The sequence below is a fragment of the Schistocerca piceifrons genome, chromosome 10, assembly GCF_021461385.2.
Source record: "Schistocerca piceifrons isolate TAMUIC-IGC-003096 chromosome 10, iqSchPice1.1, whole genome shotgun sequence".
In the NCBI taxonomy this organism is placed as follows: domain Eukaryota; kingdom Metazoa; phylum Arthropoda; class Insecta; order Orthoptera; family Acrididae; genus Schistocerca; species Schistocerca piceifrons.
This window is the reverse complement of record NC_060147.1, coordinates 106,432,871-106,451,210: the sequence shown is the minus strand read 5'-3', so window position 1 is coordinate 106,451,210 and position 18,340 is coordinate 106,432,871. Positions and strand designations below refer to the sequence as shown.

The following is an 18,340-nucleotide window of genomic DNA, read 5'->3' as shown; positions in this document are numbered from 1 at the left end:
TCTCAATCAGTTTGATAAAAAATAACAATGAATCTTGCACACCCTTGTATATATTTCTGCAGATGTCTATGGATGGGAGGAGGGAGGAGAGGTAATAGCTAGGCATTGTGTACCTTACCCCACATGCCACAATGTGGCTTTTGGACACAAATGGAGTTGATGCTTGGAAATCAATGTAAGATGCTGATACGTCATTTGGTGACCAGAAGATGTGCACCAGCATTTCCGCTGCCTCAATGGGCAATTTCTTTCACTGAGTGTTTCTTCCAGCTCTAGGATTCAAACTCTCTACCTTGAGTGAACAATTGTATTTCACACACAGTGACCTAAGGCTGGACTTCTCGCTCCTGCCTCACCTCAAAGTAGTTGAGTGGCAGCTCTGTCAGATCCAGTTCGGTGAGTTTGTCCGCAGCACCCAGGAGAGATGTGTTGCTGATGGTGGAGATGGGGTTGCCGGCCAGCACCAGGCGGCGCAGGTGTGGGAGTGCGTGGGCTGCGGGCGGCACTGCCTGCACAACAGTCGAATGGGACACACTGTCAGATGGGGCACATCATCAAATGGATCAAACTGTCAAATGGGGCACACTGTCAAATGGGGCACACCACACGACAGAGGTAGGTCAGTGTCTGGTGACGACTGGGCCGGTTTTACCTGCAGTGCATTGTGGGCCAGCTCCAGGTGGCGCAGGTGGGACATGTTGGCCGCCAGGTCAGAGGGCAGCGTGGTCAGGATGTTGTTGGACAGCCGCAGAGTCCGCAGTGAGCTGAGTGCTAGGTCTGGCATGCTGGACAACGACACATTCTCCAGCCCCAACTCCAGCAGAGAGTCCTCCAGACCCTGTGAATACAGACAGCTCAGTACACACAATGGTACCAAAATACTCTCGTTCTCTGAATTTAGGACGAACAAAAAGAAGCAATACACTGGGCAAGATAAAGCATCAAACGAATTTTCAACGTTAAAATTACAAGGGGGAAACAAACCACATTACACTGGACGCAAACTTGTAAAAGTCTAAGGTAGGGGAACGCTGCCTTACAAAAGGATACAAAAACTCCTTTGAAGATACGAAAATCTTGTCTCATACTTCATGGAATAAAAGAAAAGATGGAAATGTGGATATTTCATAGTTAATTCAATGGAGTCAGTGGCTATGATCTGTTTGAAGCTAGGAGCTGGGCTTTAGAGATGGAACGTTCACAAAGAACCAAAATTAGAAACTTTATTTCAAAGGGTATTGGTGGGGCTGTGTGCAGCCTCCTTTCCCACTGCGCCCCATAACTTTGGCCATAGGGGTAGGAGGAACTGCACCCTCTTCACAGATCATTTGCTGTTTTTCTGCACGAAAATCCCGCCCCAGTCGCCCAGGCATAGATAACATCCCAGCAGAAATACTGAAGGAAATTGGAGAATTAACAAAAGAGCACTTATAATAACTGAAAAGCACCAGTTTGCTTTTGTTCTATAATATTACTTTTATTGTAAGCCGAAAACCGGTTTACAATAAAAGTAATATTGTAGAACAAAAGCAAACTGGTGCTTTTCATATATTATAATGTTGTTCTACCAAGAACTGACGGAAGATTCTGTTAAAAGAGTACTTATATAAACTTATTAAAGAGTACTATGAAGATGGAAAAGAACCACCTACAGATATGCTTAACAGCAAAACAGTAATAATTCCCAAAAAAGGAAATTCTCTGGACTGTGAGAACTATAGAACTATCACCTTACTATCTCACACTTCGAAAAGAATGTTAAACATAAAAATAATAGAATAAGAAGGAAAATTGAAGGAAACCTAGGAGAAGACCAGTTTGGTTTCAGATCCGGAAAAGGAACTAGAGAGGCAATACTAGCTCTGAGGATGGTATTAGAAAGACGAATTGGAGTTAATAGGAAAATCTACTTCACCTGTATAGATTTACAAAAAGCATTTGACATGGTTAATTGTAAATAGTTATTCCGAACAATGAAGGAAATATATCTTGATAGGAGGGAGATAAGATTAATGTGGAACCTGTATAGAAGGCAGGAAGCAGAGATAGAAGTGAATGGTGTGAAGAAGAAGGCAAAAATAAGAACTCAGTAAAGGAAATGGAGTTTATGTTGCTAAAATTTGCCAAAATCCTAAAAGAATTTAATCTAAAAATAAATAAGAAGAAAACGAAAACTATGGTAGTAGAGAAGACAAAATAAAATGGTAAAGTTAATATTAAACTAGGAGATGATGTTCTAGAGCAGGTTGAGAACGTCTGTTATTTGGGGAGCACAATCACTGACGACAATAAATGTATCACAGATATAAAGAAAATAATAGCCTTGGATAAGCAAGCTTTCCAAAATAAAAGGAATTTACTAACACACAATCACATAATCCTAGTAAGAAGGAAACAGTTTGCCAAAACTTTTGTCTGGAGTGTCTCAACATACGGATGTGAAGACGAAAACAAGCTGGGTAGATAGAAAAAGTAATGAGCAGGTCTTAAGAGAAGTTGGTCGGTTGTTTTTGGGGAAGGAGACCAGACAGCTAGGTCATCGGTCTCATCGGATTAGGGAAGGATGGGGAAGGAAGTCGGCCGTGCCCTTTGAAAGGAACCATCCCGGCATTTGCCTGGAGCGATTTAGGGAAATCACGGAAAACCTAAATCAGGATGGCCGACGTGGGATTGAACCGTCGTCCTCCCGAATGCGAGTCCAGTGTCTAACCACTGCGCCACCTCACTCGGTTCTCTTAAGAGAAGTGAATGAGAACAGAGCGCTGCTAAATTATATAGGAAGAAGAAAATAAAAAACGATATGGCACATAATGAGACACAATCAGTTCCTAAAGAACGTATTTGAAGGAAAAGTTTTAGGGGAGAAACCAAGAGACAGGCCAAGAGCAACGTATTTTAATAACATCAAAGAAGATATGGGGATAAAATCGTATGAAGAATTGAAGAGGATGACGTGGCTAACTCGACAAGGTATAGCCTTTAGTTTACGATGATGATGATGTCGGCCTTACTGCACCAGTAGTAAGACAGATCATTACTGTATGACAGCCACACGTGGGCCTACGCCAATGAGTCATCTCCTGAGGAAGAACGTCGTGAATGATCTTTAAAGCTCGAGTTTGAATTCAGACATGACGCAGTTTGAACATGAAAATAGTCAACATTATGTTAACCTAATTTGCCCGTATCACCCATACTCCTCAGATAACAGATTGCCTGATCTAGGAGACAAATGAAGTTCAATTCCACAAAAGATATGAATCCATTGATATGCACCATAAACGAGGGATCAGAATTCTTGTTTAAGACATCCATAAATTTACTAGAGAGTAATCACCAACCTGGAAGCAACGGCCCCTGGAGTCCAGCAGCAGCTCCGGGTTGTGGCTGAGGTCCAGCGACGCGAGCCTGGCCAGTGTGGAGAAGGTAGCATCCTCGACGCGCACCAGCCGGTTGTGGGACAGGTCGAGGCGCGCCAGCGACTGCAACACCACCACACCACCCCTGACGTGCCTGGACTTCCAAACCATTGACAGCGCAACCACCACTACAGCACAGCTACACGACCACTGACATGCCTGAGCCCCAGTGCAATGCATGCAGAACTACCACTACAGCGTAGCTACACAACCCCCCTCCCCCTTGTATTACCAATCCAGTTGGGTGATAATTATGGTACAGAATTCAAATGAAAGTAAGAAAAGTATGTCTTACGACATTCGAACTTGCTGAAATAGTGCTTTCATTCCCTTTTTTTGAAGGAAAACCGTAGTTACAAGTCTGGTACTGACTGTCAGTACTACCTTCGGTCAATACGGCAGTTCGATGTATCGCTTGCAGAAAGCACATTGGGTGTTTAAAATATGTAGTATTTATGTTAAAGAGAATACAGTCAAGATGTATTGATCATGATATAAGAAGTACATACGCTGAGGTGACGAAATGAAATGAACTGATCGTATGGCATTGTTGGCCGGGAGGCCCCATGGGGGGAAGTTCGGCCGCCGTATTGCAAGTCCTTTTTATTTGACGCCACTTCGGCGACTTGTGAGTCAATGGTGATAAAATGATGATGATGACACAACCCTCAGTTATCACGAGGTAGAGAAAACCCCTGACCCCGCCTGGAATCGGACCCGGGACCCCGTGCGCAGGAAGCAAGAACGCTACCGCAAGACCACGAGCTGCGGACATGATATAAAGTGCACACGTTGAGGTGACAAAGGTCGTCTGACACCTCCTAATATCGTGTCAAATCTCAATTTGTCTGGGCTCAACAAGTCTTTGGGAGCACCGTACAGAAATACTGAGCCGTGCTCCTCCTTTAGCAGTCCACAATTTCGAAAGTATTGCAGGTACAGGATTTTGTGCACGAACTGACGTCTCGGTATGTTACATAAATATTCGGTGGGGTTGATCTCAGGCGATCTGGGTGGCCAAACCATTCGCCTTTGATTGCCCAGAATGTTCTTCAAACTAGTCACGAACAGCTGCCATCCGATGACATGGGTTATACACTCCTGGAAATGGAAAAAAGAACACATTGACACCGGTGTGTAAGACCCACCATACTTGCTCCGGACACTGCGAGAGGGCTGTACAACCAATGATCACACGCACGGCACAGCGGACACACCAGGAACCGCGGTGTTGGCCGTCGAATGGCGCTAGCTGCGCAGCATTTGTGCACCGCCGCCGTCAGTGTCAGCCAGTTTGCCGTGGCATACGGAGCTCCATCGCAGTCTTTAACACTGGTAGCATGCCGCGACAGCGTGGACGTGAACCGTATGTGCAGCTGACGGACTTTGACCGAGGGCGTATAGTGGGCATGCGGGAGGCCGGGTGGACGTACCGCCGAATTGCTCAACACGTGGGGCGTGAGGTCTCCACAGTACATCGATGTTGTCGCCAGTGGTCGGCGGAAGGTGCACGTGCCCGTCGACCTGGGACCGGACCGCAGCGACGCACGGATGCACGCCAAGACCGTAGGATCCTACGCAGTGCCGTAGGGGACCGCACCGCCACTTCCCAGCAAATTAGGGACACTGTTGCTCCTGGGGTATCGGCGAGGACCATTCGCAACCGTCTCCATGAAGCTGGGCTACGGTCCCGCATACCGTTAGGCCGTCTTCCGCTCACGCCCCAACATCGTGCAGCCCGCCTCCAGTGGTGTCGCGACAGGCGTGAATGGAGGGACGAATGGAGACGTGTCGTCTTCAGCGATGAGAGTCGCTTCTGCCTTGGTGCCAATGATGGTCGTATGCGTGTTTGGCGCCGTGCAGGTGAGCGCCACAATCAGGACTGCATACGACCGAGGCACACACGGCCAACACCCGGCATCATGGTGTGGGGAGCGATCTCCTACACTGGCCGTACACCACTGGTGATCGTCGAGGGGACACTGAATAGTGCACGGTACATCCAAACCGTCATCGAACCCATCGTTCTACCATTCCTAGACCGGCAAGGGAACTTGCTGTTCCAACAGGACAATGCACGTCCGCATGTATCCCGTGCCACCCAACGTGCTCTAGAAGGTGTAAGTCAACTACCCTGGCCAGCAAGATCTCCGGATCTGTCCCCCATTGAGCATGTTTGGGACTGGATGAAGCGTCGTTTCACGCGGTCTGCATGTCCAGCGCGAACGCTGGTCCAACTGAGGCGCCAGGTGGAAATGGCATGGCAAGCCGTTCCACAGGACTACATCCAGCATCTCTACGATCGTCTCCATGGGAGAATAGCAGCCTGCATTGCTGCGAAAGGTGGATATACACTGTACTAGTGCCGACATTGTGCATGCTCTGTTGCCTGTGTCTATGTGCCTGTGGTTCTGTCAGTGTGATCATGTGATGTATCTGACCCCAGGAATGTGTCAATAAAGTTTCCCCTTCCTGGGACAATGAATTCACGGTGTTCTTATTTCAATTTCCAGGAGTGTAGTTTAGCCGTGGTAAAAATTGCTGTTTTGAAGAGCGCGCTGCAGCGCTTAGTGTAAAGCAGTCGCTTTCCGTTTCTGGCGGGGGCGCCGCTGAGGCAATCGCAGCTTTGGTGTCTCCCTCTGGTGGGAAAGGGGAAAAGTTGCCTGTTCACGTGCATTTAAGGGGCGCTATGAGCTCCGCAGCCGGTGAGTTTGACAGTCTCAGTCTAGTCAGTTTGTGTCTGTCCTTTGGGTCAACTTTAAGGCCAGAAAATGAGAGTCTTGCCACTCCGCCAGTAACGGAACTCAGCTAGTGGTCGCCCGGTCGGGGCTGAGTTCCTGCATCTGAGTCTGCGCGTTAGGCCGCCAGTCTGCTCGAGTTGCTCGGGCAGCGGTCATTGGCAGTTGGATCGGTCGGTTGGTCGGTCGCGCACTGAGACACGAGATGACGTGTCCGCCTTGAGCGTCGGCGCATGTGAGGTCCCCACGTGAGTCCAGTGGGCAGCGCCGTATAGAAAGGGGTAGAGGCTTCGCTGTTCACACGAGAGCAACAGGAGCGAAACCACGACATCGAGCTGGCTGCGGCGAGCTGCGACGCCGTGAGACGGGAGATCGGCGCGCCTTCCTGCGTCCGTTGAAGCGGCTGGCAGCGGACGGTTCGGGAGAGCGTTGGGGGTGCTGCGCCAGGTCTTCGCCATAAATCGCAGTGTATTAGAAGTTAAGTGGTTGCAGATATTTTGTTTCATTTACTTGTTAAATTCTACTTGTTTTCTTGGTGAGGTCACCAGCCAGTTTGTTTTGTGGTCGTCCCACCATTCTTCTCCGTTTGCCCACCCGCGGGAAGGTGGTTATTTGTGAATTGGGTGGTCCGCTTTTCCCTTGTGGAATTGGGGAGGTTTAGAGCAATCTGCGGTTCGTGTTGTTTAGTAATCCCCCCGTCAATCTGTCGTACGTTAATAGCTGTCTCTGTCGAATTCGGTGTTAACGAATTTATAGAATTAAGGTAAAGGCCGAATTCCTGAAATATGTTTTTATCTTGCCTATCATCTTGCGAGGCGGTATATGTGTAATGTAGAGCATGTTGTACACTTTATGTAAGTCTGAATTTCATGGGTTTTATTTAAATAGTCATTTTTATAAAGTTGCCACCCTTCCCTCGTAAGAGCCCTTTTAAAATCAAATTGCACTTTTGGTGGCAAATAATTTCTTAGTGTGAGTGTTTGTACCATTTCCATCCCTCTTAAAGGGTGCATAGGTAATGTGTTTGTGTGAGCTGTTAAAATTTCTAGTTTAAAGTAATCTGGTGTGTTGCAGATTTGCACCAGTGTAGTCTTTCAGAGGTCGTTGTGAGCGGTTGTGACTACGGCCGTGTTGAAAGGGGGCGGAAGCTTCTCAGCCCGAAGGCTCCTATTGTAGAAAAAAAAAATTGTTATTCTGTCTCTGAATAATTGTAACTTGATATTTAGAGGGTGCTTTCTGATTGTAATTTTAGACCTGTTTTTGAAAGGCTTTTAGGAATAAAATTCACATTTGTTAAAGGTAATTTTATTTTCCATCAGTAACTTCCTGGCAACTACTTCCACGCTCACCTAGTGTGATTAAATGTGTTAATGTTCTTGGTGAATTGCTAGTAAATAAAGTAAATTCTTTAAGAGAAGTTTTCTGAAAGTTTAAATTCACGGTTGAACCGTTATCCATAAAAATTGCTTAGTTGTTTGGAAACTTGACGTCCATGAATGACTGCAAATGATTTCCAAGTAGCCGAACACCCAGATGCTCCAATCCATTCCATGCAAAAACAACCCACACCACTATGTAGTTACCGCCATCTTGCACAATGCTTTGTTGACAACCTGGATCCATGGCTTCGTAGGGTCTGCGCCACACTCGAACCCTACCGGCAGCTGTTGCCAACTGAAATCAGTAACGATCCGACCGCTCCACGGTCCTCCAATCCTCAAGGGTCCAACTGGTTTGGTTGGACACGAGCGCAGGAGAGGTGCCGCAGACGGCGCAGTGCTGTTAGCAAAGGCACACGCGTCGGTCGTCTGCTGCCGTAGCCTATTAACGCCAAATTTTTCCGCACTGTCCTCAAAACGCCAAATTTCGACGCGCTGTCCTAACCGATACAGTCGTTGTACCGGGTGATCAAAAAGTCAGTATAAATTTGAAAACTTAATAAACCACGGAGAGGAAGATACAGAGGAAAAAATTGACATACATGCTTGGAATGACGGGGTTTTATTAGAACAAAAAAAAAAAGTATTGCTAGACGCGTCAAAGATCTCTTGCGCGCGTCGTTTGGTGATGATCGTGCGCTCAGCGGCCACTTTCGTCATGCTTGGCCTCCCAGGTCCCCAGACCTCAGTCCGTGCGATCATTGACTTTGGGGTTACCTGAAGTCGCAAGTGTATCGTGATCGACCGACATCTCTAGAGATGCTGAAAGACAACATCCGACGCCAATGCCTCACCATAAGTCCGGACATGCTTTACAGTGCTGTTCACAACATTATTCCTCGACTACAGTTATTGTCGAGGAATGATGGTGGACATATTGAGCATTTCCTGTAAAGAACATCATCTTTGCTTTGTCTTACTTTGTTATGCTAATTATTGCTAGTCTGATCAGACGAAGCGCCATCTGTCGGACATTTTTTGAACTTTTGTATTTTTTTGGTTCTAATAAAACCCCATGTCATTCCAAGCATGTGTGTCAATTTGTACCTCTCTATCTACATTATTCCGTGATTTATTCATTTTTCAAATTTATACTGACTTTTTGATCATCCGGTACATCCAACATTGGTTTCTGCCGTTATTTCGCTTGTCTGTTAATGCTGACAACTCAACGCAAACGCAGCTGCTCTCGGTCGTTAAGTGAAGCCCGTCGGCCACTGCGTTATCCGTGGTGAGAGGCAATGCCTGAAATTTGGTATTCTCGCCACACTCTTGACTCTGTGGATCTCGGAATACTGAATTCCCTAACGATTTCCAACATGGAATGTCCCATTTGTCTAGCTCCGCGTTCAAGCTCCATTAATTCCCGTCGTGCATACAGAATAACGTCGAAACCTTTTGACGTGAATCACCTGAGTACAATGACAGCTCCCTTTATACGTTGTGTCAGCTGGTTTGCCACCATATGTGTATATGCATATCAGTGCCCCATGACTTTTGTCACGTCAGTGTACATTTGTAATGTGCATGGTTTATGTTAAACATTGTGTGTACAGTGCGTTGTTGTTCATTCTGTTATGTGGAATCGAGTACGCTGGAGGAACGACAGAGGACTTGCTATAGCAAGGTACGGCGTCATGGTTACCATAGGCGCCAGCCTGACTACCATGCAAAGCTAGAAGGCGTCGTCGATGCGGCTGCGGCTTTGGATTATTATTAAAATATGTTGATCTGTATTGCACAAGAAAAAAAGTAAACCGTTTGTATGATTTCAAATCTGTATCAGTTAGTTGCCTAATTGTCACCATTGCATTAACCTAAAACCAATACGTTCGACCAATCAGATCTACTTTTAGCACGTTAATGTAGTGAATATGTATTATGTAGACAAATAAAACTGCAAAGAAGATGCTATTTATGCAAAACTTGTGTGGAGAAGTTATTTGATCCAAGATCGTTTGTACTTGATGTCTATCATGATAAATGCAATCAGAATCATTTTACTGAAAAGAAGGAGCATTGTTACCTGAGTGAATCTCAGTAAAAGGAAGCTGAATATCTTCGTACTAAAAAGTCTTCAGAAAAGTGACTAATTAATTGGCCTGAATTTCACTCGGGTTTTTGAAGCAGTGTTGGCCTTCAAGATCGATTTCAAAAGGCAGTTACATTCTTTCTAAGTGATCTCGTGTTTTCTATAGTGGAAAGATGGCATATTTTTGACAGTTACATGATGCTAGTTAGGAGACATGAAATGTGTAATTGCACACCTGACTGATCAGTTGCATGCGCTATTTTCACTGGTTATCTTAGCTACGGACGATAACAACTACATACTGAGCTACGAAAAATCTATTAATACTTGAGATAATTATGACATTTATTGACAGCAGTTACGTAATTAGCGCTCACTAGCTCCATTAAACCTGCTCTGGTAAATGATTTCTTCGGAAGCGGCGGCTGTGATACTGACCTACTCAGTATTGGCGGAATAGTTTTCAACATTTTCGTAAAGTTACTGCCTTAGCACAGCTATATTGTGAGACATTTTAGGGCTTTAATACATGCTAACGGCACTGAAAGATCAGATCGGTCAACATACAGTACCAGAGAGTTCAAGCGGCTGCAATATACACAATGAGCATTTTCAACTTCTCGCGGCGTAATGAATAGTCCATTAAATTTCGGGCAAGCAGCTGCGCAAAAAAAATTTCCTCCACTGATATTTCGGCCACGTATCGTCCGGCCATCCTCAGAGTGAGTCACAAAACTGACGACAAGAGGCCAAGCACGGCCTTATATGCCTGCACCGCGGCGGTACTGCGCATGCAGGCCACAGATGCTGGTCTGCGACAAAGAAATACGCTTACACGTGCGCCGCCTGTGGCGAAGGCGTACAGACATTCGATTCGCTTATCGATGTATGATTGGTGGCGGTGACTCCATGACGACTTCCCTGCAGTTTAATTACTCCAAGAGCCGGATTCCATGCTTTGTCCAAATTAAAACCATTATCTCTATTTATTAAATAGATAGGCTGTATTCTTGAAAAAACGCTCTGTTAAGGTGATCTTCCAGCCTCTTCCCCCCCCCCCCACCCCCCCGCCACGAACCGCCACGAACATCGCAGCTTTACTCGGCTCTGTGAAGGACGATTTACAGCTTCGTAAACCGGGTGTGGAGCATCGAAGATACACACGCTTATTACAGCCAGACAAGTCAGCTGTGGCCGAACATTGTATTGATACAGGGCATTCCATGAATTAGAGTGATGTGAAGATCTTAACATCCACCTCTTCCTTTTGGGAATCTGTCTTCAAGGAAGCTATAGAGATTAGATTAGCTAATAATTTAATAATTTAATAAATAGAGGTAATGGTTTTAATTTGGACAAAGCATGGAATCAGGCTCTTGGGGTAATTAAACTGCAGAGAAATCGTCATGGAGTCGCCGCCGCCGATTATAGATCGATAAGCGAATCGAACGTCTGTACGCCTTCGCCACAGGCGGCGCACGTGTAAGCGTATTTCTTTGTCGCAGACCAGCATCTGTGACCCGCATGCGCAGTACCGCCTCGGTGGAGGCATATAAGGCCGCGCTTGGCATCTTGTCGTCCCCCCGCCCCGAACCTCTTACTGACCCTCCCTCTAAGTACATCCATGACTATTCCCGTGCCAACTGGAATGCCTACCGGGATACCCTCTCCACCCAGGTCGATAGCCACCCTCTCACCTATCGCCATCCCGATGATGTCACCCATGCCGCCTCCTTTCTCCAGCAGACCTTGTCTGAGGCCGTGGAGGCCCACGTTCCTACTGTCGCCATCCACCCCCACCGTCCTACCTTACCCCCACAGGCCGTCCTCCTCCTCTGTGAATCCCGTCGTCTCTACCGTGCCTTCCTCCGCACGCGTGACCCGGACACACTACGACGCCACCGGCAACTCCAGCGACACGTTCGTAATTTGCTCGCGGCTAAGAAACGCCGGGACTGGCGACAGACATGCACCCGTTTAATTGCTACCCTCCCAATAAACTCGTCCAAGTTCTGGTCCGCCTTCCGTCGCCTTACCGGAACTAAGCCCTCCCCCTACTATCCTCTTCTCCATGATGATCACCCCTTCCCTGACGCCCTTAGTAAGGCCAATCACTTTGCCTCCTACCTGTCCGATGTGTTTTCCATCCCCGATGATCCCCAGTTCGATTACTCCCTCTTCCCGGATATCCGCGATCGAACTGACACTTCTGTCCCTCCCCTCGCTCCTGGTTTCCAGTACTTGGACATCATTTCACCCACAGACCTCAATACTCCTATCACTACACAGGATCTCATTGCTACACTCCGCACAAAACGCAACACCGCTCCTGGTCACGATCGTGTCACCCACCGTCACCTTCGTGAAGCTCCTGTCTCTTTTCTCTCCACCCTGGCCAGGCTCTACAATGTAGTCCTGTCCACCGGTTACTACCCCGACCTGTGGAAAACCTCCCGTATCCTCATGTTCCTTAAACCCGGCAAACCGCTGTCCGCCGTCTCCTCCTACCGTCCCATCAGCCTTACCTCGGTCTTCAGCAAGGTCCTGGAATCTATCCTCACCCGACGCATCCACCAGCATCTCCGCCAGCACCGCCTCCTTCCCGTTACCCAGTGTGGCTTTCGGCCGTCCTTCTCTTCCGACGATCTTCTCCTTCACCTCACTCATCTCCTTTCCGAACAGCTCAATTCCCGTCGCTCCGCAATTTTCCTCTCTCTTGACCTCGAACGCGCTTATGACCGCGTATGGCATTCCGGTCTCCTCTTAAAGCTCCAAACCTTCGCCATTCCCATTAACTACGTCCGTCTGATCGGTTCCTTTCTCTCCCGCCGTCCTTCCTATGCCACCATCCATAACACGGATTCCTACACCTTTTTCCCCTCCGCCGGTGTGCCCCAAGGCTCCGTCCTCTCCCCCCTTCTGTACCTTTTGTACACGGCGGACATACCGCCGCCGTCTCCCCCCGTCCACCTTCCCCAGTTTGACGATGACACCACCTTCCTTGCCCTTGCCCCCACCCTGCAACGCTCCCAACGCCTTCTCCAATCCCATCTTGACCGGTTCACCGCTTGGTGCAACCAGTGGTTGCTCAAGGTCAATCTTTCCAAAACCCAGGCGATCATTGTAGGCAAAACCACCCCTTCCTTCCGCCTCCTTGATTTCTATCTCACCGTCTATGGCCGTCCCATCGCCCTCACTCCCACCCTTAATTACTTTGGCGTCACCCTCGACCGTCGCCTCTCCTGGACTCCCCATCTCCAGACAATCCAAGCCAAGGCACGTTCCCGACTCCGTCTCCTCAAGCTCCTTTCCGGCCGTACGTGGGGTCTGGACCCCTCCACCATCCTCCACACCTATAAATCCCTCATCCGCCCTATCCTTTGTTATGCCCATCCAGCATGGATCTCCGCTCCCCCTACCTTTTATAAATCCCTCCAAATCCTTGAACGCCATGCACTCCGCCTCGCCTATCGCATCCGTCTCCCCTCCCCCATGCGGATCCTGTATGATCTCATGCCCTTCCCCCACCTCCTCCTTTTCCTTGAAAGGATACGGATCCTGTACACCTCCTGAAAACTTGATCCTCCTCACCCGCTCGTATCCTCGATCCTCTCCCATCCCCACCCGCTGCCGCGCCTGTATTCCCACGTCCCGCCCGGTCTCCATCTCTCCACCCTCCTTACCCTCTCCCAAGGTGGCTTCCGCCAGCTCCCCCTCCCTGATGATGCCCTCCTCCCCTCCATCTACCCCTCCTACCAACTTTGATCCTCCTGGCCTCCTCCTGTGCTTGCTCCTCTGGGCACCCTCCCTCCCTTCTCTCCCTTTTTCCCTCCCTCCCCCTTTTCTCCCTCCTCCTCCCCCGGGCCTCCCCTCCGCTGTCCCTCTCCTCCTGCCCCCGTCCCCTCCACCATTGGCATCCTTTTTCTCCCCTCTCCCCCACCTCACCCCTGTTTCCCCCCTTGGCAGGTCCCCGGACTCGCACACGCTACGTGGACATCCGCGCGCCGGAGATCGCCGCCATCAGTGTTTCGTGTGTGCCGTCGTGTTTAGTGTTCAGTGTTCACCGTCACACTCCCTCGTTCACCAGTGCCATTGTCATCTTCAGTGTTTGTGCGTCGTCTCATCAGTTAGCAGTGTGGATAATCGACGAGTGTGAACGGCTCCGTTTTGTATCTATGTGTCTCCTGTTTTATTGCCCACTGTTCTGTAACTTCTGTGTCTTCTCCTGTTTTTTGCTGCTTGTTTATTCTATGGCTGAAGAGCAGCGTAGTGTGCTGCTGACAGCCTGCCTATTGTACAGGCTTTAAAATAACAATAAAGTAAAAGGAAAAAAAAAAAATCTTGTCGTCAGTCTTGTGACTCATTCTGAGGATAGCCGGACGATACGCGGCCGAAATATCAGTGGAGGAAATTTTATTTGCGCCGCTGCATGCACTTAGCTCCAAGTCGTGGTAAGTACAAAGACAATCGAAGAACGTTAGTCCTTACAGTCCTTTCGTAGGATCAACTGTGAGTGCAAATACTATCGAAGCAGAGCAAGAACCAGCAGCAGTCCCAAGAAAGCGAGCACACATATAAGTTGTCAGCACAGCGTCACCTGATGATTACACTTACTATCACCAAATTGTTAAAACTAGAGCAGAGCAAACAGCCGTACACACAACACAGTGAGCAGCTGGGCAGCACGATGGCTCGAAGGCACTACGCAAAGCGCAGCAGCTGCAAAAGCAATTGACTGACACTGACAACTTACTTAGCTACACAACACTGTAGCATGAGCAAAGCAGATCATTTTGTAACACAGTACCAAAAAAGCAAGCATGCGTATGGCTTCTCATCACAGTGAAACCTGACGATTCCAATTACTGACATCAAAACTTATTAGATTCCAATTACTGCTATCAAAAATTATTAAGACTAGTGTAGAGAAAGAAGCAGTACGCACAGCATGGTACGAAGCACAGCAGAGCAGAGAGCAATATCCACAGCACTATGGCTTGACTGCGCTACGTGAAGTGCAGTGGCTGCATAAACAGCTGGCTGACATTGATATTTTACTTAGCTAAAGAATACAGCAGTCTGAGCAAAGCCGATGACTTTTTACTGTTGCAATAAGGAATTACAATGTGTCGCGTACACGATATTTATCACAGCCAGAAGAGCTTTTCAGATACTTCCAAAATTCTAATCAGCCACTACTACCTCCCACTGAAGATGTGGTAAATCTGTGGACTGGGTGTTTTACAGTCCCAGTAACTTGTCAAACCTGGATGGGTTGGAATGTTGCTGGAGCGTTGTTTTACTTCCCTGAAATATAGACTGTTATTCGGATGTAGTAAATGCAGTACAGTTACCTCCTGTTGACATTTATAGCTACACTGCAAAAACTAGTTTACTTCTGAGTCCTGTTGTTATGTCCACGCAGTAAGATAACAGATCACTTTCAATGCACAGCGCAGCTAAGCGAACTGGAACTGACAGCCTCAGTTGCTTACAGTACTGTACAGATATGTGGAGAACTTCTGTCTGCACAGCTGCTAAAGCAGGTTTCGCAGAGGACACAGACAGTCAACGCTTCGGTTGCTCCCACAGATATTCATTCGGGCTAAGGTTCAACAGATCCGACGCTAGGAGAGTTCTCACATCTCGCACAAATACTGACTGGTCAGTACGTCCGGCTGCTGTGCGGAAGTCCCAGGCGTGATTGCCAGTTGGTGGGATGACTGGAACGAGGTGTATTTAGCCTCTTGGTGCCAGCTGACTGAAAAGCAGCGACTCCACGGTCTTAGTAGTCTGCAAAACGGCCGGGAGAGCGACGTGCTGACCCTGCGTCCCTCCACATTGCATCCAAATGACATCATTGGCAGAGAATGACACAGCAGTTGACAATCTCGACTGCCCCACTGTGACCAAAACGTGGAGCTCATTTTCTTTCCATAATGAGATATTTCACTCTGCAGCGGAGTGTGCGTTGACATGAAACCTCTTGGAGGATTAAAACTGTGTGCCGAACCGAGACTCGAACTCGGGACCTCTGTCTTTTGTGGGCAAGTGCTCTACCATCTGAGCTATCCAAGCACGACTCACGGCCCATCCTCACAGCTTTACTTCTGCCGGTACCTCGTCTCCTACCTTCCAAACTTCACAGAAGCTCTTCTGCGAACCAGTTGGTAGAGCACTTACCCGCGAAAGGCAAAGGTCCCGAGTTCGAGTCTCGGTCCAGCACACAGTTTTAATCTGCCAGGAAGTCTCATTTTCTTTCTTTTTCTTTTATTTTTTATACCAACTGACAGATGACTGTCCCATTACGGGGTCGACCTGTTATGGGCTTCCACCTGACAGCTCTGAAAATAGTGATGGTGTTTTAGTGGACATAAATCATACTTCATCACTTCAACAGTTGTGATATACAGACATTCTTTCCAGACACCTTCCATTATACCGGTGATGTTCGAGTAAATATAATAATAATAATAATAATAATAATAATAATGGCTGTGTTTAGTAAATGTTGTCCAATCTGAGGACAGTTACACACCTTCTCCGCAATGTAGCATCAAACATTTTTACCTTGAGTAAAAAACTGAGCCACATCGTATTTTAGTTAAATATGTCACTGACATACGGCTTTGGGACGTCATAATCTGTGATACACTTTGTTGGGGCCAACGCTGCTTTGAATTCTCCTCAACGTAACAATTGGTGTGCTGTAGCATACACTGAGGTGAGAAAAGTCATGCGATACCTCCTAATATCGTATCAGACCTCCTTTTTTCCTGGCGTAGTGTAGTAACTCGATATGCCGTGCACTCAAAAAGTATTTGGAAGCCCCTTCAGAAATAATGAGCCATGCTGTCCCTGTAGTCGTCCGCAATTGCGAAAGCGTTGCTGCTGCAGGATTTTGTACACGAACGGACCTCTAGATTATGTCTCATAAATCTTCGATGGGATTCATGTCGGGCGATGTTGGTGGCCAAATCATTCGCTTTATTTGTCAAGAATGTTCTTCAAGTCAGTCGCGAACAATTGTGGATCGGTGACATGGTGTATTGTCTTCCACAAAAATTCCGTCGCTGTTTGGGACTATGAAGTCCATAAATGGCAGAAAATGGTTTCCAGGTAGCAGAACACAATCACTTCCAGCCAGTGAACTGTTCAGCTGGACCAGAGGACGCAGTCCATTCCATGTAAACACAGCCTATACTATTATGGGGCCACCACCAAACTCCACAGTGCCTTGTTGACAACTTGGGTTCACGGCTTCGTGGAGTCTGTCACAAGCCCAGTAGAGCCACTGTAGGCGATGTCGTGATGTTACCCATGGCAATCGCGTCGGTCGTCTACTGCCATAGCCCATTAACGCCAGATTTCACCGCACTGCCCTGACGCATACGTTTGTCGTACGATCCACATTGATTTCTGCTCATGAAATGCTACATGTCTGTAAGCACTGACAACTCTACGCAAACGCTGGTGCTCTGTCGTTAAGTAAAGGCTGATAGCCACTGTGTCGTCTCCAGAATGAGATGATGCCTAAAATGTTGTATTCTCGGCACTCTCTTGACACTGTGGATCTCGAAATACTGTTCCGTAGCTCTTTCCGAAACGGAATGTCCCATGCGTCTAGCTCCAACTACCACTCTACACCAAATTTTTGTTAATTCCCGCCGTGCGGGTAGAAACACATCGGAAACCTTTGCACAGGAATGACCTGAGTACAGCTCCAACAATGCACTGCCCTTTTATAAGTTGTGTATGCGATGCTACCGCCGTTTGTATATGTGCTTATCGCCATGATTTTTGTCACCTCAGTGAAGTAGGAGAGATTGGATAGGTCGAAAGAGGACACTGAAGGCCTCTACGATGCGGAAGAACTGGCTGATGTAGCAGAAAAAGAAATAGGAGTCGGTATGGAAGACGTAGGGGATCCAGAAGCAGCAACCAAGCGACTATTCGAGTTGCTTTGAAGAATATGTGAGTCTTGAGACATAAGATCAGACTTTCGAAACAGTATCTACATAACAGGGAAGGTAGCAAGGGCAGGTAAGTGCGAGAAAATCGCACAGTAAACGTTAAATCTTATGCATCCACGCTGTCCACAAGTATAAAATACAGATGTATCTAAAAGAAAATTGAGGATGTGTTAGATGAGGATTAGTTCGGCTTTAGAAAAGGTAAAGACAACAGAGAGGCAATTCTAACGTTGCGCTTGACAGTGGGAGCAACACTTAAGATAAATCAAGACAAGTTCAACAGAATCTGTCGACTTAAAAAAATCGTTAGACAATGTGAAAAGGTGGAAGTTGTTTGAAGTTCTCAGAGAAACAGATTTAAACTGCTGTGAAAGAAGTGAATCCTGGGCTGGGGGAAAACTGAGAAGGATGAGAATTGAAGCGTTAGAAATGTCGTGCTGTAGAAGGTTCTAGAAATCTGGGTTGACTGATAAGATGGTCCCTGACAGTGACTCTCACTGGGATAGCGATCCCTGGAAAAGGTTGTGTCCAGTTTGGCTGTATGCCATCTCATAGGACTTTGGGGTGTACAGACTGCCACAGTACCTCAAATGTTACAGTCCTTTGGAAGATTTCTGTTTTATTACACTACTGGCCATTAAAATTGCTACACCAAGAAGAAATGCAGATGATAAATGGGTATTCATTGGACAAACATATTATACTAGAACCGACATGTGATTACATTTTCACGCAATTT

General features: G+C 47.3%; 1 protein-coding gene across 1 annotated transcript in view; it reads right to left on the bottom strand.

The window, feature by feature from the left end:
* The window catches only part of LOC124718926 (chaoptin), a 241,022-nt gene that overhangs the window by 55,669 nt on the left and 167,013 nt on the right, over positions 1 to 18,340 (bottom strand). The window contains exons 12-14 of the mRNA XM_047244580.1: positions 3,342 to 3,482; positions 653 to 838; positions 357 to 509 (exon numbers count right to left, since the gene is read on the bottom strand). Of these exons, the coding sequence (XP_047100536.1) occupies positions 357 to 509; positions 653 to 838; positions 3,342 to 3,482 (480 nt within the window). The remainder of the gene's footprint in view (positions 1 to 356; positions 510 to 652; positions 839 to 3,341; positions 3,483 to 18,340) is intronic.